Source organism: Bos grunniens, chromosome 18, assembly GCF_055505025.1.
Source record: "Bos grunniens cultivar Pamir isolate PY7600 chromosome 18, Bosgru_T2T1.0, whole genome shotgun sequence".
NCBI classification, from domain to species: Eukaryota; Metazoa; Chordata; class Mammalia; order Artiodactyla; family Bovidae; genus Bos; species Bos grunniens.
The window spans coordinates 65,419,562-65,443,898 of record NC_141182.1 but is presented as its reverse complement, the minus strand read 5'-3'; the positions used below and the strand labels follow the sequence as shown (position 1 = coordinate 65,443,898).

At 44.4% G+C, this 24,337-nt stretch overlaps 1 protein-coding gene, 1 long non-coding RNA gene and 2 pseudogenes across 3 annotated transcripts in view; 3 read left to right on the top strand and 1 right to left on the bottom strand.

The window, feature by feature from the left end:
* LOC147354833 (uncharacterized) overlaps positions 1 to 14,188 on the top strand; it is a 55,412-nt pseudogene extending 41,224 nt beyond the window's left edge. Inside the window, exon 3 of the transcript XR_015146631.1 lies at positions 12,535 to 14,188. The product of XR_015146631.1 is annotated as an uncharacterized LOC147354833 (transcript). The remainder of the gene's footprint in view (positions 1 to 12,534) is intronic.
* On the top strand, positions 172 to 2,688 carry LOC147354834 (uncharacterized). Its single transcript, XR_015146694.1, has 2 exons — positions 172 to 307; positions 2,452 to 2,688. It is a non-coding gene; the product is annotated as an uncharacterized LOC147354834 (long non-coding RNA).
* Positions 3,321 to 24,266, top strand: LOC147354831 (uncharacterized). The gene is given in 3 exon segments (XM_086355072.1): positions 3,321 to 3,558; positions 22,447 to 24,099; positions 24,101 to 24,266. Coding segments are annotated over 2 exon segments (1,458 nt in total). The 5' UTR covers positions 3,321 to 3,558; positions 22,447 to 22,743; the 3' UTR covers positions 24,203 to 24,266.
* LOC147354832 (protein LLP homolog pseudogene) lies at positions 21,120 to 21,762 on the bottom strand (annotated as a pseudogene).
* Positions 24,267 to 24,337: the final 71 nt, after the last annotated feature.

Here is a 24,337-nt window from a genome sequence, read left to right as displayed (position 1 = left end):
TTTTAAACATCAGTGTATATCAGCACAACCTGGGGTACAGTGTGACTGAGTTGGAATGCTCGCACCCCTCGATGCAGCCTGGATCTGCTAACTCATGTGCCATAGCACAAAGGATGCAGGACAGAAGGGAGACCTTGGTGGGGAAATACAGTGGGACACGCTGACCCCGCACAGCAGGTGTGGGCACAGAATTCACAAGCACTCCAAGGAGATTTGGGGGCTAGCCATGTGATACAGATGCCCCACATTGTGGTGTGTGGGCCACACACACTCACACAGTTCTTGTGGATCCCATGTGATAGATAAGGTGAGTGCAGACAGGCTTGCAAAGAACAAGCTGTCCCACATCACTGCGATTTTGATGATGCACTGATGGTGTTTAGTTGAAGGACTGGGTCACAAGTGTTATACAGGTGAAGATTCACACCTGTGAGCAGCTTTGTTTCACAAGAACTTGGGGTTGGGTTTTACAGGCATTATGGGAGGTATCATTCTTCAGCCCTTAGCATTTGGACTAAAGTTTGTCAAGGATGGGTCCCCAGAAGATGTTGGCACTTTCCTGCTGGTTATATTCCTAATTAATCATTTGTAGAGTTATGTTTTTCTACTGGGTAGGAGGAGCAGTGGGGTGATGGGTGAGGGCATTAGGAAGAAGAGTTTTGGAGATAGGGAGAGAGCCACAGTGGTGACTCCTAGTCCTTCAGGGTCACTCAAAACACTCGGGATAGTCACCAGGAAAGTGGACACAGGCACATCTTGAATTAGATTCATGAGAAAGATGGGCAGGACCTTGAGAACAAATCACGGCATATGGTTGTGGCCAGTGTCATGTCTCCAGGGACACTGAAGACAGTGTGGGGCTAGCATGTTTGTTGCTGCTGTCCCTTTGAACAACTTCAGAAAAGGGAAGGTGTCTGCAATGAAATGCAAACTGGGTGCCGTGGAGCTGGAGTCCCTGGTGGAGATGCAGACAGCGGTGTGGGTAGTTCATGGCTGTGCCACAGCTGATGGAGTCCACGCAGGGAAGTGCAGAAGAGAAGCAGTACACCTGTGCAGTGTAGAGGACGCCCTCATCAGAGGCTGGCATCTGGGTGCCCTTGTGGGAACTCCTTAACCTAAGGTGCAGACCCCTCTCTCCACAAATTGGAAGAACAATAAATTCTGAGCACAGGGCAGTTCAGGTAGATGAATGGGGTCATTCACATGACAGCCATCAATATTTGTTCCCAGTGAAAAGAAAGGGATGTCCATCAGCATGGGGTTGTGGTATGACTAGGGCTCTTTTGGGGAGGGAGACAGAGGGTGTCAGGATGCCCAAGATGTTCTTTGAGTTCCAGAGTGGATTGGATAGGACAAGGAGTGCAGTGATCAGATTCCCTATGGCCTGAACCGGGTAACCTGGCATGGATTCCCAGATTCTCTTCCGTTGCTGGGGGATCACAAGTAGCAGACAGTCGCTCGCTGTGCCTGTTCCTCACTAGAAGTGGTCCGTTTCGTGCATGACTGACATTTGCATCCTACTACCTTACCACCTCACACTCCTCCAACCCCGTTCCTCTCTGTGACCTTTCTGTCTCCTCCATCTAACACCCTCACGCCTCCCCTGGTGCTCCAGTGGTGGCGGCAAGTCTCCTTGACTGTTGGAGACACAGTGGGATAGGTTGGAGGAGCCTGGACTCTGTTTAGTAGGAGTGAGTGTGTTCCCTCCTGGCCGGGAAGCCATGCAGAATGAGGTCTGCTTCAGCAGCTGCTGGTGTCCGATGAGCAGGCTCACTAGACACCCCAGCCATAGAGAAGTGCTCTCGCTCCGCAAATTCCATGACCCAGCATGTTGCTGCACCTGGGGCAGTCCCCACCCCAGCATACCTGCAGAGAGACCACCCTGGCCCCGCCTCCTCCCTGCCCAGTGGTGCCACAGCAGGGTGGGAGTGCGGAGGCTGGCGATGCTGATCAGCTCTGAGAGACCAGGTGGTCTAGTCCTAGGGGCAAGATAATATAATTGCGCATCCCAAAGACCAAAGAAAGGGCCTGGAGACATCAATGGTTGAATGGTTTGGGGGTCTTAACTCAGCCAAAGCAAGGTCCAGGAGAGACAGCCCTGTGGTCCAGACATAGCAAGCAGGATGTGGTAGCAGTGTTTTACTCCAGAGATTACCGGGTTTGGAGAGGATTGTGACGCAACTGGTTCATGAGTTCGAGAAACCAGCAGAGGAGTATGCCGTTCACAGCCTCCTTGTTACACTGTCAACGTCAAGTTATTATCCAAAGATTAGAACAATCACACACGGGCCATATCAAGAGGGTGGTCATTACTGATTAGGGCTTAGCATTGAGCGGGAAGGTCCTTCACGTGAGGAGGGACTAGTTGAATAAGACTAACTGGGCCGAGGGATGTTCAGAGAGCTCGTTTGGGTGGCCTGATTATACATCAGTGTTTCTTGTTTTCTTCAGATCAGTGAGAAAAACGAGCAACAGTTTCCCTCGCTTGCTCCCTGAGGGGACCTGTCGGACATTTTTAGTGTCCTGACCAAAGCTAACAAAATGACGTTCTCCCCCGGCGGCACACAGGCTCTTGGTGGATCTTCGTTTGGACCAGCGGTTGAACCCAGACCCATGGCTGAGAACACACCAATTGCTAAACATTGAACCACCAGGGAATTCCGTAAAATAACACTTAAGGCTGCATGGCTTCAGCAGAAACAGGATAATGTTTATTTGCTTCCAGTTTCTGCTGGATGTCGGCTTGAGTTGGCTTTAAGGAGTCTGGTGTATGTATGCTAAGTCGCTTCAGTCCTGTCCGACTCTCTGTGACCCTGTGGACTATAGCCCTCCAGGCTCCTCTGTCTATGGGATTCTCCAGACAAGAATACTGGAGTGGGGAGCCATTCCCTTCTCCAGGGTGTCTTCCGGACCCAGGGATCGAACCTGAGTCTCCTACAACTTCTGCATTTTTTAACCACTGAGCCACTGGGGAAGTAACCTGAGACCCTGTGGAAACACCTCAGTGATCAGAAGCATTCAAGACAAATTCTCTTAGGCCCTTCCTCCCTCATTGGATCCTCCGCCCACCTAAGAAGGATGAAACACCTCCCCACAACAGGTAGGATTTCGGCGATCCTCCTCTAGCGGTTTCGCTTTTCTTCCCAGTTTTCCTGGGTGTGGGGTGGGGGTGGGGCTGGGGGCTGGGGGGGCAGGGGGGCAGGGTTCCCTTGCTTGAGGCCTTGGCCCTACATTACCCAGAAGACCTTGCGCTAAGGCTACGGTCATCCAATGAACGTGCAGAAGCGGGGCGTTCCCTGGAGATCGAACATCCGCTAGTGGGACTTCGGGTGTATTCCCGGCGGACGTTTTGATTGCTGTAGAGTCTGTGGCCGGTCAGAAGTCCTGGTGTCTGGTGTTGGGAGCAAGGTGAAGGGCCAAGAAGGAAGCGGAGGCTCTGTGCTCACTGGACAGTAGCGGGTCTTAGGGTCTGGCACGCCGCCGGCTTCGGGGAATAACCCGGCGGAATCCAAATGAGTCCTTGAAACGTCTCCTGCTGCGCTGAGGGAACCAGCTGAGGTAAAGGCCGCGTGCTCCGGCTTCTTCCCTGGCCGATTCCCCACCCGAATATGAGCTCCCCGAGTGAGAGGCAGTGAGGCCTTCAGGAGCGGTGTCCCTATTTCTGATGACCAGTGTTATGAGGTGTGAGTGAGACTTGGAAATGCAACCGAAGTGGGAACATTGGGGAGCCTGGAGTCCATCCTGTTTCTGTGGGGGACGAGGATTGAGGCCATGCTGCACCTGAAGTGGTAGATGAGAGTTGGTACGTTTTTTCTTAGGGCCCTGGCCGTGGTGGAGAGTTTTGAGCACCGGAAGGACACGGTCTGGGTCAGGCTTTTAAATACTCTCTGAAACCCGTTGACTGGAAGAACGGAGTGTAGGGAGAGATAAGGACTTTGAGGCGGAGCGAAGTCGTGGGTTTTCCTTGGGCACAGCTGTGAAACGGGGAATCACTGGGGACAATGTCACGGAGGAGACGTTAGCCAGCCACCTGGCTCTGGTACGGCCAGAGGGCCAGGGAACGCCTGAGCCGCTGGATCACCTCCAGGGTCACTTTCCTCCTTGGCGGGCCAGTTTCACAGATTGCTAGGGCTGCAGAAGCACTTTTGGTAAGTGGAGCTTTTCCCAGTCCCTCACTTACTCTAAACACCCCCCCCCCTCCACCCCGCCACACACACACACACACACACACATTCTCTGCATTTGAGGTGCATTTAAGGGGCTCTTCACCTGCTATTCTGCCACTCTTGGGTTTGGGGACTTTGGAGAACTATATTCTCGGGATCATGAGAGCAGACTGGTTCTCTGGAGACGGTGTGGAAGTTTCTTCTCGAATTGGTACCAGTACATGGAAGGGCTTTGAGGTGAGTCTGAGCTGGTTTAGGTCAATGCAGGTCTCATCGTTTTCTGGTGTGGGTGAACAACAGCAAAGAGCAGGATGTCAGCTTCAAATGACTGCCTGTGTTTTCTGAAGGTTCAGGTCAAAGGAGGAAGGTTCTTGCACCCAGGTCTTTGGATGCTCCATCTGACTGGGCAGTGGGGGAGATGTGTGGGAAGATGAATGGTGGGTTTTCAAGAATGAGACTGTTGATGGTTTTATTTGTCCATGTTATACCAGGGTAGGGTGACCTTTGTGGATGTGGCTGTGTACTTCTCCTGGGAGGAATGGTGTCTTCTTGATGAGGTTCAGATACACCTGTACCTTGATGTCATGCTGGAGAACTTTGCACTTGTGTGCATGCTGGGTAAGGCCTGCACACTCATCTCCCTCCTCTGAGCTAGGCTCTGCCTTTCTCCTTTTTCCCAGGGACAGCTCTGTCCTTGTGACAACTGGACAGTGGACTCTGTTTTCAATTTATTTCTTTATTTCTTGGCTTCTTCTTCCTTGGGTCTTAGTTGTGGCAGGTGGTATATTTGTTGTTGCAAGGAGGTTCTTTCCTTGAGGCATGCAGTCTTCTAATTTCGGCGTGTTCCGACTCCAGAGCTCTCGGGCTTACTTGCCCTTCACTGTGGGAGCTAGTCCCCAGACCCGGAATTCAACCCATGTGCCCTGTATGCAAGACGGAGTCTGGACTGCTGGACCACCACGGAGTCCCTGCTACTTTGTTGCTAAATTGTTGGTTATGTGTTGAGATTATTATGGCAGAGGCAGAGTACATCCCAACACTGGTAGCTCCAAAGTTGCTGCTAAGGATTCAAGGTCAGGAGTCTTTGTTATTTTTAAGTTGATTGCAATATTGTGTTCAATACAATCTTTAATTTGTGTTAAATTCTCCTGTACAGGGAAGTGGCTCAGTTACACATACATACATACATATATATGTATTCTTTTTCCTTTCCCTTATGGTATATCACAAGATATTGATTACAGTTCCTGTGTTATAGAGTAGGACCTTGTGCTTTATCCATCCTGTATGTACTACTTTGCATCTGCTAATCTCGAACTCCCAATACTTCCCTCACCCACCTGCCTCCTGCTTGGAAATCACAAGTCTGTTCTCTATGTCTGTAAGTCTGTTTCCTAGATGTGTTCCTTTGTCATATTTTAGAGTCCACATATAAATGATACCATATGGTATTTTTGTTTTTATTTCTTACTCATTTCACTTTTAGAATGATAATGTCTAGGTCCATGCATGATGCTGCAAATGCCATTATTTCTTTTTTTATGGCTCAGTAATACTACATTGTGTGTATGTACCACATTTTTATCCATTTATCTTATTTCCATGTCTTACCTCAGGTTATTTCCGTGTCTTAGGATATTTAGGTTATTTCCATGTCTTGGCTAATGTGAATAGGGCTGCTATGAACATTTGGATGAATGTATCTTTTCAAATTATAGTTTGTTCTGGGTATATTGCCAGAAGTGGAATTGCTGGATTATATGACAACTAGTGTGTTTTTTGAGGAACCTCCATACATTTTTCCATAATGGCTGCATTAATTTACATTCCTACAAACAGTGTAAGAGACTTCCCTTTTCTCCACACCATCATCAACACTTGTTAATTGGAGACTTTTTAATTTTAGCCATTCTGACAGTTTTTCGGTGGTACCTAGTTGTAGTTTTGATTTGCATTTCACTGAGAATTAGCAGTGATCGCGCGTCGTTTCATGTCTGTATTGGCCGTCTGTGTGTGTTCTTTGGACAGAAGCCTGTTTCGGTCTCCTGCCCTTTTTCCCAGTGCGTTGGTTGCTTTTCGTCACTGAGTTGTGTTGCTGTTCATATGCCTTGGAAATGAAGCCCTTATCAACTGCGTCATTCCCAGGCATTTGCTTCCAGTTAGTATGTTCTCTTCATTTTGTTTTGGGTGTCCTTTGTTGTGCAGATAAATGCTTGTAAGTTTGATTAGGTCCCATTTGTTTAGTTTCGCCTTTATTTCTGTTTCCTTGGGAGACTGTCAGGGTTAGTAGTTTTGCTGTCCAACTGATCGATCCCTCCTTGCTTCCCCTCTCCTTGTGTGAGTATCTGTTTAAATGCGTGGGGTGCATGTTTTGCTCCATTCCTGTACCTGACATGTTTTTGTTGCTGACTAAACAACACACTGTGGTCACTGACGTGGTCAGTACTGAAACAGACCTTGAGATGTTTATGCAAAACTTTCTCAAGGTTCTGATTTCTCTATATCTGCACTGGCATTTGCTATTTTGTGTAACTTTTTTGATTTTTTTCCCCTAACAGTGTGTTTACTGGCCATTTGTTTATCTTTAGAAAAATATCTATTCAACTCCTTTTTCCATTTCTTAATCAGGGTTTTTTTGTTTTTTTTTTTTTTAATTTTGGTTGTTGTAGACTACTATTCTCGGAGAAGGCAATGGCACCCCACTCCAGTACTCTTGCCTGGAAAATCCCATGGGCGGAGGAGCCTGATAGGCTGCAGTCCATGGGGTCGCTAAGAGTCAGACATGACTGAGCGACTTCACTTTCACTTTTCACTTTCATGCATTGGAGAAGGAAATGGCAACCCACTCCAGTGTTCTTGCCTGGAGAATCCCAGGGACTGGAGCCTGGTGGGCTGCCGTCTATGGCGTCGCATAGAGTTGGACATGACTGAAGCGACTTAGCAGCAGCAGACTGCTATTCTACAACATGTGTTCTACAACATGCATTCTTTTTGGTATACATGTTTTTGAAATGTTTTCTCCCGATTTTTTCTGTGATGTTTATAGTGTCTGTTAATGTACAAGTTTTTCAGTTTTTTTGTTTTTGTTCCAGCTTTCTTGAGGTACAGTTGACACATTATGTAATATAAGTTGGGCTGTCCTGATGGCTCAGTGGTAAAGTGGAGAAGGAAATGTCAACCCACTCTAGTATTCTTGCCTGGAGAATCCCATGGACAAAGGAGCCTGGTGGGCTACAGTCCGTGGGATCGCAAAAAGTTGGACACAACTGAGCAACTAACACACATAAACACACACACAATAGTAAATAATCCACCTGCAATGCAGGAGCCACAGGAGACATATACCTGAGTCACAAAGATCCCCTGGAGGAGGGCATAGCAACCCAATCTGGTATTCTTTCCTGGAGAATTTCATGGACAGAGGAGCTTGGCAGGCTACAGTCCATAGGGTCACATGGAGTCAGACATGACTGAAGCGACTTGGCACACAGGCACGTGATACAAGTTAACATATAAAATGGAAATTATTCATTGCTTTGAAGCCCAGCTTGACTACTTTTTCTTTTGTTGATTTTGCCTTTATTGTCATAGGCAAGGAATCATGGCTGAATCCAACATTTTGAAACTTTTCCCTTTTTTTGTCCCACCTCAGAATTGTGTAATTTTAGCGACCTCATGAACTGTCACCTGCCAGGCTCCTCTGTCCATGGAATTCTCCAGACCAGACTGGAGTGGGTAGCCAGCCATTCCCTTCTCTAGGGGATCTTCCCAGCCCAGGTATCAAACCCAGTTCTTACCGACTGAGCCACCAGGGAAGCCCAAGAATACTGGAGTGGGTAGTCTATCCCTTCTCCAGGGGATCCTCCCGACCTAGGAGTCGAACCAGGGTCTCCTACATTATGGGCAGATTCTTTACCAACTGAGCTACCAGGGAAGCCCGTATGGTATTAAGTAAGACACTAACTTCATTCTTGTACACGTGGGTATCCAGTTTTAACAACTCTATTTGTTGAAAAGAAAGTGAAAGTGAAGTCGCTCAGTCGTGTCCTACTCTTTGCGACCCCAAGGACTGTAGCCTACCAGGCTTCTCTGTCCACGGGATTTTCCAGGCAAGAATACTGGAGTGGGTTGCCATTTCCTTCTCCAGGAGATCTTCCCCACCCAGGGATTGAACCCGGGTCTCCCTCATTGTAGGCAGACTCTTTACTGTCTGAGCCATCAGGGAAGTACCTAACAACCTATTTGTTGAAAAAACTGTCCTCATTGAATGGTGTTGGTCTTGTCAGTAATTACTGGATCACACGTTATGAGGGTTGATATATAGAATCTCAAGTCTCTGTTGTGTTTCACTGGAGTATATATCTGTCTTTATGTTATTAGTGTGCTGTAGTTAGCGTAATAATGTATGAAATACGTCTTACATACCATTCCTTAACCCCACTTGGTCATGATGTATAATTCTTTTTATGTAGTTTTTCAGTCAGTTCAGTGATACTTTGTATTTTTGCATCTGTGTTCGTGAGAGATATTGGTGTATACTTTATTCTTCATGTCTTTGGTTTGGTGTTAATGTTGACCTCACAGAATTAGTTAGGAGCAGTCCTTTTGTTTCTGTCTTCTGAAAGCCATTGTAGAGAATTGTGTATCTTCCTGAAGTGTTTGTCATATTTCATCAGTTAACCAATCTGGGCCAGTGGAATTCTGTTTTGGAAGGTTATTCCTTATTGATTCAGCTACTTTAACATATGTATACATATTTAAAATATACGTACTTCTGTGGGTTTTGGTAGACTGTATTTTTCAAGAAACTGACCATTTCATTTAGGTTATCACATTTATGATCTTGGAGATTCCCGTTTATTTCATTATTATCCTTTAATGTCCATTTTAAGGAACCAGCTTTGACTTTGTTGGTTTTTCTTTGTCGATTTTTAAAGTTATTTCTTTTCTTCTTCCTTTGGATTTAATTTTCTCCTTTTCTAGTTTCCTAAGATGATTGCTATTAGACCTTTTTTCTTTTCTAATACATGCATTCGATGCTATATATTGCCCTAAAACACTGCCTTCACTGCATACACATATTTCAAGAAGTGTGTTTATTTCAAAATACTTAAAAATTAACCTTGATGTTTCTTCTTTGACCCATGTTTTATTTTGATTAATTTCTCAGTACTGTGTGATTTTCCAACTATCTTTTTGTTATTGGTTCTAGTGTAATTTCACTATGCTCTGAGAACAGACATTGTATGATTTCTGTTGTTTGAAATTTACTAGGGTGTGTTTTCTGGCCTGTGATGTGCTCTGTCTTGTGAATGTTTCATGTCAGATTGAGCTTCCCTGGTGGCTCAGAGGTTAAAGCATCTGCCTGGAATTCAGGAGACCTGGGTTCGATCCCTGGGTCAGGAAGATCCCCTGGAGAAGGAAATGGCAACCCTCTCCAGTACTCTTGCCTGGAGAATCCCATGGAGGGAGGAGCCTTGTAGGCTACCGTCCATGGGGTCGCAAAGAGTCGGACACGACTGAGCGACTTCACTTTCTTTCACTTAAGACTATTCTGCTCTTAGATGGAGTAGACTGGTAGTCTATAGAAGTCCATATATCCTGTCAATTGATGCTTTGCAGAAGTTGACTCCTTTGTCACTGTGTCATTTTCTTTATTCATGATAGCCTTGCTTAGGTGAAATCTGGTTGGCTATTTGTTTATTTTGCTGGGTCTTTACTGATGTACATACGTCACTCTAGTTGCGGCAAGTGGAGTTACTCTAGTTGAGGTGCTTGGGCTTCTCACTGTGGTGACGTCTCTTGTCGAGGAGCACAGGCTTTAGAACATTTGTGCTTCAGTAGGTGCAGCTCCTGGGCTCTAGAGCACAGGCTCACTAGTTGTGACTCACAGGCTTAGTTGCCTCACCCCATGTGGCAGCTTCCCAGACCAAGGATTGAACCCAAGTCTTCTGCATTGGCAGGCGGAATCTTTACCCCTGAGCCACCGGGGAAGCCCTGCCCTTGTTCTTTGTTCATTTGTTACTCTACCACTCTTTCTTTCTGTGGTGTTAATTGAGCATTTTGTATGATTTTATTTTCTCACCTTTATTAGCTTATCAGCCCTATTTGCTTCTTCTTTTTTTTTTTTAATTTAGTTATGATAAAATTTGATTATATGTTTAGAAATGGTTTAAGACTCCTCCCATATAATGCTATATGGCTTGGTGGGTAGTTTACGTATATATACATATATATTATATACATGTATATATACATAATTTCCCCCCCGCTCTGTCAGTTTTGCGGGATCTTAGTCCCTGACCAGGCATTGAACCTGGGTCCCTGGCAGTGAAAGTGCAGGGTCCTGGCCCTGAAACACCAGGGAATTCCTACCTCATAATTTTTAAATATCCTTACTGAAGTTCTGTGGTTGCCTAGTGGATAGGATTCTGGGCTTTCACTGCTATGGACCAGTTCAAACAAGCTAGTATCTGTTAGAGCTGAGAAGACATTTCTCCAAATAAGACATGCAAATGAAAACCTTGTACATAAAAAAAGCTCAATGTCACTAATGGCCTGGAAAATGCAAAATTAAAATGGCATTGAGATACCACCTCACACCTGTTATAATGTCTGTTAGGAAAAGACAAGAAATAATGCTGAGGAAGATGTGACCTAAGGGGGCATCTTGTGCACACTTGGGGTAAATGTACGCTGTTGCAGACACTGTAGAATAGAGCATGGAGAATCCCTACAATACTAACTAAGGAACTACAGTATGATCCAGCAATTCCAACTCTGTGTATTTATCCAGAGGGAGTGAAATCATCCTATCAAAAAGATACCTGTACTCCGTGTTTATTGTGGCATTATTTTACCCTATCCAAGAGATGGAAACGAAGGCAGTCTTGCCATTTGCAACCACATAGAAGGGCCTTGAGGGCATAATGCTGAGTGAAATAGGTCAGAGAAAGACAAATACAGTTCTTCCTGTTTCCTCAGAGCTTTGGTCCCAGCATACATGCTTACACTGATATCTGCGAATGCTGAAATTCTGTAGTCACACCACTGATTCTGAAATTTTCACACTTGTAGATTCATCTAACTACAGATAGTGTAATGCCGTGTAAATTTATTGAAAAACAGCCATGTACGAGGGGACCCAGTCTTTTGTAATCCATGTTCTTCTGTGTTTATCTGTAGTATGCGATTATATATATACAATGAATCTTTAAACAATAACACCAAACTCTGATATAGACAAAGGATTAGCGATTGCCAGAATGAGGAAGTTAGGGTAGGTGAAATGTCTGAAGGGTGTTGGAAGTTACAGACTTCTACTTTTAAAGTGTATAAATCCTGAGGATGTAATGTACAGCATAGTGGTTGTAGTTAACTAGATTGCAGTTAGGACGTGTATCATTTGTAACCCATGTTGTTATTCAACTGGGAATGAGAGTCCTTTGGGCTTCACAGGATGAACATGACTCTAGTCTCAGCAAAAGAGCTTGGAGATTCTCTGACCAAGATGAATGGCAAGTGGGAAAGGGCTTGATATCAGGTCTGTGTTCAAGTCATACCAGGAAGATATGACTTCCATCCTTTGACTAGTGTTGTAGTGGCTACAAATGACTTCTCTTGTCTTTCTCTATTCCTGACATTCTGCCAACTTGTCGTTTATGCTACTTCCCATTTTTAGTCTGACTCTAGCCTGGGTTTCATTGTCTCTCTCCTCTATAAACCACTTATCTCATGTGGGCTTCACACTTGTTTTCCTTGTGGTACTTATTGACAAAATTTTTTATGTCCTTAAACATGCATGTATGCTTTACTGTTTCTTGAACACCAGCCACTTGTTGCAGCCAGATTTTCTGGGGCACTCATGTTCAGTACACTTCTGCACAGTGTCCCCAGCCAGTGGCAGATATGGTCTTGGAAAAAGCCATTAACAGAGGAGTGAATTGTAGAGCACGCCTTTCACCTTGGGTCACATCTAGTCCTTACGTCCTGTGCTTGATGAGAACAGCTGCTGTCTCAATTTGACTCCAATATCATGTCCTGAACATGATGGTATGGACTGCTTCTTTCATGTGGCAGATGTACAAGTGTGATGGTGTCATTCCCTTAAGGGCTTCCCTGATGGCTCAGATGGTAAAGCGTCTGCCTGCAGTGCAGGAGACCTGGGTTTGATCCCTGGGTCAGGAAGATCCCCTGGAGAAGGAAATGGCAACCCACTCCAGCAATCTTGCCTGGAAAATCCCATGGTCAGAGTAGCCTGATAGGTTACAGTCCGTGGGGTCGCAAAGAATCGGACAGACTACAAGACTTCCCTTCATTCCCTTCAAGAAAGTTAACCAGAACTTCACCATCACTTGTTTGTTTTCAGGTTCTTGGCGTGGAGTCCAGAATGAAAAGACACCTTCTGAACAGAGCGAATCTGCAGAAGGAGTCTCACAGATTAGGACCCCAAGGGCCATTTTGTTCCCTGAAAAGGCCCAGCCCTGTAAGATATCTGTCCCAGTCTTGAGAGGCATTTTGCATTTGGCTGAAGAGGAAGGAACAAATAGGACGCAGAAAGCCTACTCATGTAGGGCATGTGGGAAAGAATTCTATTTTCCTGCAAACATTCAACAGCACCAGAAGCAATACATTAGAGAAACCCTTTCAGTATGATATGGTGAGATCCTCATTTTTGAAAAGCTGGACAATCCATGCAGCATGGAATCTCTCTACCAACATGGAGATTGTGAATGACTTCAAGGCCAACGTGGTAAGGTTTAACATGGTTAAGCCACAGGCCAGTAATACCAGGAAGAAACTGAACAACAGTAAGGAGTGTGAAGCTATTTTTCACAGTGACAAAAGCGATCAGAACTGGGGAGAAGGCAAGATGGCTTGCAACCACACAGACATACTTGTTCAGGATGAGAGAATTCTCACTACTGAAGAGTCTTGTGAGTCCAACAGAGTTAGGAATGCCAGCACCCAAAGAAACAGTGTTACTCAGCACCAGAAAGTGCACACTGGGGAAGGGCCTTTTGAATGCAGCCATTGTGGAAAATATTTTACCCTCAAGTCCGGTTTCCCTGCATATCAGAGATTTAACTGTGGAGGAACGTTTTATGATTGTACTGAATGTGGGAAATCCTTTAGCCGAAGGAAATACCTCGTTGCCTGTAGAAAAATCCACACTGGAGAAAAGCCTTTTGCGTGCAAGGAATGTGATAAATCTTTTACCCGAAAGGGCAAATTAATTGAACATCAGAGAGTTCACACTGGAGAAAAGCCTTCTCAGTGCAACCAATGTGGAAAGTTTCTTGTCAGCAAATCTAGTTTGTCTGTACATCAGAGAGTTCATAGTGGGGAAAGGCCTTATAAATGCAATGAATGTGGGAAATCTTTTATTACTAGGTCTGCCCTCTATTCTCACCTGAAAGTTCACACTGGAGAAAGGCCTTTTGAGTGCACTGAATGTGGGAAATCTTTTACCAGTAAGTGGATCCTTTGTAATCATCAGAGAATACACAGTGGAAAAAGATCTTTGGAGTGCAGTGAATGTGGGAAATTCTTTAGCCGAAACGAACAACTCAGTGCCCGTAGGAATGTTCACAGTGGAGAAAATCCATATGACTGTAGTAAATGTGGGAAATCTTTTCCTGCTAGGTCAAGCCTTCGTCATCATCAGAGAGTTCACGTTGGAGAAAAGCCTTCTGAGTGCAGTGAATGTGGAAAATCCTTTAATGATAGGTCAGGCCTTCGTCGTCATCAGAGAGATCACACTATTGAAAGGACTTTTGCATGAAGTAAATCTGGGTAATCCTTTAGCCAGAGACATTTTCTGCATATCCACGAGAAAATCCTCACTGGAGAAAAGCCTTTGAGTGGAGGAATGTGATAAATCTTTCACCGACAAATTCCACTTGTTTCAACATCTGAAAGTTTCATGCTGTATGGGGCCTTGTGAGTATATCAAATATATATGGTACTGACATGGGCAGAGTTTGAGGTGGTAACAGCGTGGGAAGTTCTTGTGCAGTCACTATGCAGCAAATGGCCCCTTTCTAGGGAGGAAACTGAGCATAGAAATTATGTGTCATCTATTTGTGATCTCCCAGCAATGGACATGGATATGGATTCAGTGCCAGGCTGCCTTGTTCAGGACATGGGCAGTCTGTTCACCTCAGTCCTCTTCCACCTACCCTGTCGATTTTGAGGACTAAAAGAATACCTTATCCATCCTCATACTTCTGCCGTGCTCCAGCCCCACCAGAATATCTCTGCTCATACCCCAGTCCCATTCTGATGAACAGTAGTTTCTTTTCTGTGGCATTCAACATTACTGCCGTTTGAGGCGTCTAGCTTAGAGAGGTAAAGGGACTTCCATAACAGCTCACTATTGCCAGACCATTCATATGTGTGGTTCTTCTATACTGCATACGTCCACTAGCTTCTCTGTCCCTAGGAGCAGGGACTGTCCACCCCCGACACGTGCACCTTTACCAGGCTCCAAGCTCTGCCTCTCCCAGTGTGTATCTCCTTCCTGCAAACATCCTCCTGGTTGGTAAATTCTTAGGAACGGCAGCACTAAACCAGGCAGCCTGGAAAGGATCATTGACCTTGTTTCCCCATCACGTGGTTTACCTGCTCACCATTCTGGACAGTGTGAGGGACACTGAATGACTAAGAATGTCTTCTGTGGCCCTCACAAGGCCTGGTCTCCAAGGCTCCTCTTCCTAACCCCTTTACCCATCACCTCACTGCTCTTCCCACCCCTCCAGAAAAATGTAACTCACTAAAATGGTGATTGTTAATTAGCAAGAACTTGCCCTCCCCCATCTTGGGCCCACACTTGACCTACCTATCTTAAAAACTAAGACTGAATGCAGGCCAAACTCTCCAATGAAGACTGTAAAACCTCACTTAGAATTAGAATTTAAATCTAATTTCCTTCAGAATTATTAATGTTGAGCTCCCCGCCCCCCATGTGTCTATTTTTCACCTGTATCTCTTGTTTGGTTAAATTTCTGTTCTTTTGTGTACTTTATTTTGTATGATTTGGCCATTTTCTCTTTCCTTAACAAATATGGGATTGGGGAAACAAAGACTTTTGTGACATTTCATTCAGTCACTAATAATGTGAATGACTTCTGCATGGAATTGTAATTTAGAGTACTAAAAGAGTGTTTTCTTCATTTTTTTTTAAACTATGCGTAATACAATGGCCCCATACATTATAAAGGGTTTAAATAAATCTGCCTTGTTAACATATGCTACCTCAGTCTTAAGTCCAGACATTGAATCATATAGTAAATTAAGCCGTGATTTGTAGTGTTTGCCAATTTTCCTGGTGTATATACTCTCATCGTAGCCAATAGTCGCATTGCGAACATAATGTCCCTGAACCTGGAGCTGGGAAGCATTGCCAGTAGCCCACCATTGTGTGTGTTTTTTTTCTACCAGACAGATACAGCCACTTAAGAATGTAGCTAATAAAGCCATAGTAGAATGATTTTTTAAATTTATTTTTGTCTGCGCTGCCTTCCTTGCACACAGGCTTTCTCCAGCTGCATTCAGTGGGGCTACTCGTGCTGCTGTGTGCAGGCTTCTCACTGCAGTGGCGTCTCTTGTTGGAGCGCGGCCTCTGGAGAACGTGGCCTTCGGTATTGCAGCTCGCAGGGCCTAGCGCGCACGGGCTTCAGTAGCTGTGGCCCATGTGCTCTAGAGGGCTGGCTCGGCAGTCTTTGTGCACGGGCTTAGTTTCCCCATGGCGTGTGGGATCTTACCAGACTAGGAATTGAACTTACGTCTCCTGCATTGGCAAGCAGATTCTTAACCACTAGACCACCAGGGAAGCCCCAGGCTGATTTTTTAAAGAGATAGGTTTTACGTATTTGTTTAAAAAAATCATTTAATGAATGTGGAGTTCTTGCAATAAACTGCACGTAATTTACAATGTACATTTTAACTTTGTGATACTTGTGTATACCTCTGAAAATGGTTTCCTCCTGCCAGTTTTAATTCATTCTCAACATTAACGTTATTGATACAAGAGCATATTCTACTTTTGTAATGACTGTTTTCAAATGTATATATAAATGGAATAACAGTTGGATCCTACCCGTCTTACCTCAGTTTATTATATCTAAATTTTGAGACACAGAATTGGCAGGCCTGCTTCTGACCCCGTGATAGGTATGTGGGTAGTTGAATTTTTCATGGCCTTGTTTTCCTTCAGCCTGCCAAGATTAGATGAGACTTTATAGGAAGACTTGTCGGGTGGTCATGTGTATTTGTAGCATCTGTAGCTGTAGGTGTTTGAGTCGCCTATGCAACATTAGTTGTTCTTCGAATAGAAATTCAAAACATGCTCTTGAACATCACTTGATGAAAATTAAGTCCTTTTCCAAGGAAGTTTACAGCTATCAAAAAGTATTTACCCACTACTTTGAATGTTTATTTCAAACCAGTTACTGTAATAGTTGATATATTTGGATTTAAATATATCTTGTTATTTTTGTGGATTTCTTTTCCTACCCCTTGTTATTTATCTTCTCATTAAAACAATTTTAAATTTTATTAGTTGTTTCAAATTCAGTTTGTTTATTAAACTAAAAAAATTAACACATTACAGCACAGTTATAAATATTTCTAGACATTACAAGGAGTATCAGGTATTGATTCATTTGTTCCATAGGAATATGTGTTCTTCCAGCTCTGCATAAGAATTCTTTCATTCTAAATCTCTAAGCAAATATTGTTCATACTTTACACAGTTAATGACATGTGTGTCAAGATTCAGATGTATTTCTCAAATCATCATTCCTTTCTATCATCAGTGATTCTTTAACTGGAATTATAGTCCCTTTTCCACTGTCTTTAAGTAGAACCTTAGCTTCCCTTTATATGTGTTAATTTTGTATTAATTTTCTCACTTCCAATCATTTTGTTGCATCCATTTTTGAATGACAAGTTTGTTGACATGGTTGCTGTATATAGAAATTATTGTTTGTGATTTTCTTTTCTGCTGTAGGCATAGTTCCATTGTGTCCCATTCCGTAACTATCTATAGGAAGGGATGGCGAGAAATAACATGATTTTGTTTACATACTTGTCTCAGCGTAGATTAAGAACAGAGGGGCTACCATTTAACTTGAGACCTAATAAGTGGAGGTGGTTTACAGTTGTCCCAGTAAAGAGGGCTGAAAGTGCTGAATGTGTAGGTGAAATAATAAATGAGTGGTGATCAAAGTGAGGGATTGTAGTAGAAACTGGGTAAGTGCTCTCCAATCCAGTTTTCTCTTTTTCTGAATACCCAGCTTCCCTTTTGCTTGAGTTGAATGGTATAAATGTGTTTTACACAAAAGAAAATGGGCAGAAATGATTGTGAAGTTGCATCAGAACATGGTTAGGTCTGAAAATTAAACTAAAAGTTAAATTAAATTAAAATTAAACAGGATAAAGGCATATAAATGTTACTGAATTTTTACATGTACATCAGCGCTTTCACATGAGAATGAAAACCTGAAGAACTGACAAGAGTGTCAAGGTTTGTTTTATACATTTAGACCAAAAAAATTAACTGTTTTAAAAATGACAAAAACTAGGGGTTTTGGCTATAGGTAGTAAATTGGTGCAGAGAAGACAATGGCAACCCACTCCAGTACTCTTGCCTGGAAAATCCCATGGGCGGAGGAGCCTGGTAGGCTGCAGTCCATGGGGTCGCTAAGAGTCGGACATGACTGAGCGACTTCGCTTTCCCTTTTCACTTTCATGCATTGGAGAAGGAAATGGCAGCCCACTCCAGTGTTCTTGCCGGGAGAATCCCAGGGACAGGGGAGCCTGGTGGGCGGCCGTCTATGGGGTCGCACAGAGTCGGACACGACTGAAGCGACTTAGCAGCAGCAGCAGTAAATTGGTGAAAAAGTAACAAGGTATGTTAATACAGTTTTCTCCAGTGTGAATTCTCTGTCTCTAGTGGTTAGAATGTACCCACTGGTACAGAGAAGGACCTTTCACCTGGGAGATTTGTCTACTTTCAGGGAAGCAAGATGTGGGGGTGATGGGAGGAAGGAATAGGGGTAAGTCAGAGTGAACTTCCCTAATTCACTGGTCTTTTTCACCTCTTTGAGCTTGTGTTATCCGGTATGCCAAGGGGCCAATTTTTCAGGTACTGTGTCCTGAATTCAACAAGGTCAACAAGAAAAAGGGTTAGGAAAGACACCCCACCCCCTACAATACACACACCTACCCAGGCAGCACACAGCCTGTCCTCCTGTGAGTTGATTCTTCCAGGGAAGTGCAGCGATCCCACCAGTTACACTGTAAGGGGTTGTGACCCCCTCTACTCTCTTCCCTGGTGGCTCAGAGGTGAAAGGGTCTGCCTCCAATGCGGGAGACCCAGGTTCGATCCCTGGGTCGGGAAGACCCCCTGGAGAAGGAAATGGTAACCCACTCCAGTATTCTTGCCTGGAGAATCCCGTGGACAGAGGAGCCTGGTAGGCCACAGTCCATAGGGTCGCAAAGAGTCGAACACGACTGAGCGACTTCACCTCACCTCACCTCTACTCTCTTACAAGTGATTTTCTTTCTTTCCCCTCTATATTTTGGCCCTGATGTGGGATCTTAGTCCCCTCACCAGGGATTGAACCTATGCCCTCTGCAGTGGAAGTGTGGAGTCTTAACCACTGGGCCACCAGGGAAGTCCCCCAAGTGATTTCCATCTGTTCCCTTCTGTAACTGTTGACTGTTGGTTTCCAACAGCTCTTCGCCTTCTTGGGTTTCCCCACTTCTTGGGTTGCTTTTTCAGACACCCCTGAATTGGAGAAGACCTGAACAGGGGTTTGGGGTCACTGTGGGCCTCTTGGTTCCTGTCTGGGCTTTTCAGGTAGACCAGAGCCCAAGGATTGTAGGGGGAACCCTACAAGGGTTAGTCCACTTAAACTCTTCCTGCTCCCCTCTTCCACATGGAGCTTGATGAGGACTTTTCCTCCCTGGCCCCCCTCCCCTCTCAGAGCGGATGATGAGAAAGGAGGTGAGCCAGGTGGGGTACAGAGTCTGGAATGGGGCCACCACAGACTCCCGGAGACATCTGGAGTTGGTGGTGTCCCAGGAGGGCTATTTAGGAAGGACCCCTAGACTGAGAACCCTCCCTCATCCCATAGGCGGTATCCCCCACCCTCACTCAGGCTGTGGAATAGTGACTGGATCCTAGACACAAAATTCAGAGTGTTTGCCCTAAGCTGAGCCCTGCATTTTCACCACTGTGGCCCTGGCTCCCGCCCAAGTGTGCACCCCCAGGTCACAGCGTTGCATACACCCCTCCAATCGGGTCCAGAGGCTGCACGAAGAAGAGCAAGAAAGAAAAGGAGCTTTGCCCACTTCCGAGGGGCTCAGTTCTCCCTGGGACTTCCCCGCTTCTAGAGTCCCAGTGTGGGGAGCCAGCCTCAGGGCTGTGCCCTCTGCACTCTAGCATTCTCTGGAAGGTCCCCCAGGACAGGAAGCCACCTGATCAGGTGGCCCTGATCTCATCTTCCTGGATTCCTGGGGACACCATGGCCTTGAACCATGCCCCTCTCCCACCTCTCCTCACCTTTAGGCACTTGATCTCTGTCCTGAGGCAGAGACAGCTTGGAGAAGGACAGAAAGGGGCCTGACTTGCACAGAGAGTTCCCTGGGGACCTGCAGGCAGTTTCTTTGCCCTGGAGGAGGGACCCTGCAGGGACCGAGGTGCCAGTGGTGGCCCAGAGCCAGACCGTGTGGAGCATACTGACAAGGGACAATAAGCAGGCCCTAAAGGAAGAAGGCAGCTTGATAAATGAAGTACATAGATGTCTTACGCACACGCATACACATACATATCTGTATACCAAGTATGACTCTACTTTTATGAGAAAAAAAAAAAAAACTTGTATCTGAATATGTATGTCTAGTTGAGGGGTGCAGCCCTGTGCAGAAAGTAAAACCATGCTGCAGGAACCCTCCTGCTCTGTTGGTGGCAATGTACACTGGTATAACCATAATGAGGAACAGCATGGGGTCTTTAAAGAACTATGTTTACAACCACCCTATGACCCACTAACCCCAATCCTCAGCATGTATTACACAGAAAACCATAATTCGAAAAGATACTTGCACCCCATTCCCATTGTTCATTACAGAGCTATTTACAATAGCCAGGACATGGGAGCAACCTAAATGTCCATCGACAGAAGAGTAGATAAAGAACATGTGGTATACATATAATGGAATATTACTCAGCCATTAAGAATAATGAAATAATGCCATTGGCAGCATTATGCATTGTCATATTGAGTGAAGTAAGTCAGAGAAAGACAAGTATATGATACCAATTATATGTGAGGCCTTGGTACAGATGAACTTATTTACAAAGCAGAAATAGTCATGATGTAGAAAACATGTTTATGGTTACCAGGGTGGGAAGCAGGGGAGAAATTGGGAGATTGGGATTAACATATACACAGTATTAAATATAAAATAGATAGCTAATAAGAACTCATTGTGTAGCACAGGGAACTTTATTCAGTATTCTGTAATAACCTGTATGAAAATATAAAAAGTGTATATATGTATAACTTATAAATCAACTATACTCCAATAAAAATTTAAAAACAAAAACTACACCGTGGTGCAAGCTTTGTGTTTTTCTTTTTAAGATTTCTGTATTAATTTTTTGGCTGGTCCTTGTTGTTGCACATGGTCTTTCTCTAGGAGAAGAGCAGGGTCTACTCTTCATTGCAGCGTGAGGGCTTCTCATGGTGGCTCTCTTGTTGCCAAGCACAGGCTGTAGGGCTCAAGGGCTTCAGTACTTGTGGGTTGCAGTCTGTAGAGTGTGGGCATGTAGCATCTTCTCAGACCAGGGATCAAATGAGTGTTCCATGTATTGCAAGGTGGATTCTTTTTTTTGTTTTGTTTTGTTTTCAAATAAAATATTTTATTCAAGTTACCAAATTTGAGGAGTTATGTTGGGCTTGAAGAAAAAGGCCAAGTTAAAAAATGGAAATAAACTTTTCATTTGGTGGAAGCTGAAACCCATGTATACATTCTAATCAAAGATTTGTCTCATGTTGCATTTTTCAAGTTTTTAGAGTCTACCAGGTCAAACCCTTTGCTGCCTTCATGGCTTTTACTTTGCTTTTTCCCTTCTTTCTCTCTCACTTTGCTTTCAGCCTTTTCCTTTGCCTCTGGTTCATCCATATGGGGTACTGTCCATGCTGGTCTAGAAGAGTCTTTTTGTTTCTCTTAATATCAGTCTCCATTTTCATGTCATCTGTTTCATCCTTCACCACACACTGCGTTTTCTCTTGACAATGTTTGGGTTCCACCATAGTTGCTATCTCTTGAACGTCTTTCATTAAAACATCACCATCTATTTTAAGAATACTTTTAAGTCTGCTGAGCTCCTTTGGGGCATTCTTTTTTCTCTTTTCAGCACGCATCTTCCTTTTCACTTACTCCATAAACTTTTAGCCATATTTTACCTGCGAAAACCCAGGAATTCAAATAACGCACGATGCTCAAGCCGCCTGAATTCCTGCAAGGTGGATTCTTAACCACTGGGCCATCAGGAATGCCCCAAACTTTGTTTTTGTTCCTGAGACTTTTCACTTTCTTTTTCACAAGTTTGTATATTGAGGTACACCTTTATTAACAGTCACCATTTTCATATTTCATTCATTTGAAATTGCAGTGTATATTGAAGAATAGGGCTTCCCTGGTGGCTCAGACTGTAAAGAATCTGCCTACCAATGGAGAAGACCCGGGTTTAATCCCTGGGTTGGGAAGATCTCCTGGAGAAGGGAGTAGCAACTCACTCCGGCATTCTTTCCTGGAAAATTCCATGGGCAGAGGAGCCTGGCAGGCTACAGTTCATAGGGTTGCAAAGAGTCAGACACGACTGAAGCAACTGAGTGCACACACAGATTGAAAAACCTTACCGTTGCCCAGCTTCAAGACCAAAGAGCCCAGAGACAACAGTGGTTTAATGGACAGGGGATCTTACCCAAAGCAAGGTCCTGAAGAGATACACCTACCATGGTCCACAGACAGCAGGCAGGATGTGGCAGCAGTCTTTTTTTTTTTTTTAACTGGGAATGAGAGGGAGGTTACCTGCTTTAGGGGGGATTGACGTGAGGTTGACTCATTGGTTCCTCAGTTTGACTCCGACTCCATATCCTGAACACAATTCTATGGACTGCTTCTTTCATGTGTCATGTACAGTTGTGTGTCATTCCCTCCAATAAAGTGAACAAGAACTTCACCATCACTTCTGTGTTTTCAGGTTTTTGGTGTGGAACCCAGGATGGAGATACACCTTCTGAACAGAGCGAATCTGCAGAAGGAGTGTCACAAATTAGCACTCCCAGGGTAGGTTCATCTTCTGAGAATGTCCAGTCCTGTAAGATATGTACCCCAGTTTTGAGAGACATTTCACATTTGACTGAAGAGCAAAGAAATATTAATAAAAGTGGACAGAAAGCATACACATGTGGGACATGTGGGAAACAATTCTTTTTCACTGCAAATATTCAACAGCACCAGATGCAGCACAACTGAACAGAAATCCTTCCAGTTTGGTATGGGGAGCCCCACATTTTTGAAGAGCTGCATGATGCATGGAAGAGAAAATCTCTCTCCCAAAATGGAGATAGCGAACAACTTTGTGGCCAGCATGGAACTTCAGCAACAGGACACTAGTACCAGGGAGAAACAAAACAACAATAAGGAGTGTGAAGCTGTTTTTCACAGTGGAAAAAGTCATCAGAGCTGGAAAGAAGGCAAGATAGTCTCCAGCCACATAGACATACTTGTTGAGGATGAGGGAGTCCTCACTAGTGAAGGGTTTTGTGAGTTCAGCAAACATAGGAAAGCCAGCACCCAAAAACTTAACCTTATTCACCAGAAAGTTCACACTGAGGAAGGGCCTTATGAATGCAGCCAATGTGGAAAATTTTTTAGCCACAGATTCCGTTTCCTTGCCCATCAGAGAGTTCGCTGTGTAGCAAGGCTTTATGACTGCAATGAATGTGAGAAATCCTTTAGCCGAAGGAAGAACCTCACTGCCCATAGGAAAATCCACAGTGGTGAAAATGCTTATGAATGCAAGCAATGTAATAAATCTTTCACCCAAAAGTTCAACTTAATTGAACATCAGAGAGTTCACACTGGAGAAAAACTTTATCAATGCAGCCAATGTGGAAAATCTTTTGCCCATAAATCCAGTTGTCTTGCACATCAAAGAGTTCACACTGGAGAAAGGCCTTATGAGTGCAGTGAATGTGGGAAATCTCTTACTAATAGGTCATCCCTTTCTTATCATCTGAGACTTCACACTGGAGAAAAGCCATATGAGTGCAATGAATGTGGGAAATGTTTTACTACTAGATCTATGCTTTGTAATCATCAGAGAGTACACAGTGGAGAAAGACCTTTTGAATGCAGCGAATGTGGGAAATTCTTTAGTCGAAATGAGCAACTCAGTGACCATAAGAATGTTCACACTGGAGAAAAGCCTTATGTGTGCAATAAATGTGAGAAATCTTTTACTAGTAGCTCCAGTCTTCGACATCATCAGAGAGTTCACACTGGAGAAAAGTCTTATGAGTGCAATAAATGTTGGAAATCTTTTACTGGTAGCTCCAGCCTTCGTTATCATCGGAGAGTTCACACTGGAGAAAGGCCTTACAAGTGCAGTGAATGTGGCAAATCTTTTGCTGCTAGGACTGGGCTCTGTCATCATGAGAGAGTTCACAGTGGAGAAAGGCCTTATGAGTGCTGTCAATGTGGGAAATTATTTTCTGGTATTTCCAGCCTTCATTATCATTGCAGAGTTCACAGTGGAGAAAGACCTTATGAGTGCAGTGAATGTGGGAAATCTTTTATTGATAAGTCAAGCCTTCGTCGTCATCAGAGAGTTCATATTGGAGAAAGATCTCTTTGAGTGCAGTGAATTTGGGGAATCATTTACTCGAAAAAAGCTCCATATCCATAGGAAAATTCACATTGCAGAAAAACTTTATGAGAGCCGCTGCTGCTAAGTCGCTTCAGTCGTTTCCGACTCTGTGCAACCCCATAGATGGCAGCCCACCAGGCTCCCCTGTCCCTGGGATTCTCCAGGTAAGAACACTGGAGTGGGTTGCCAGTTCCTTTTCCAATGCATGAAAGTGAAAAGT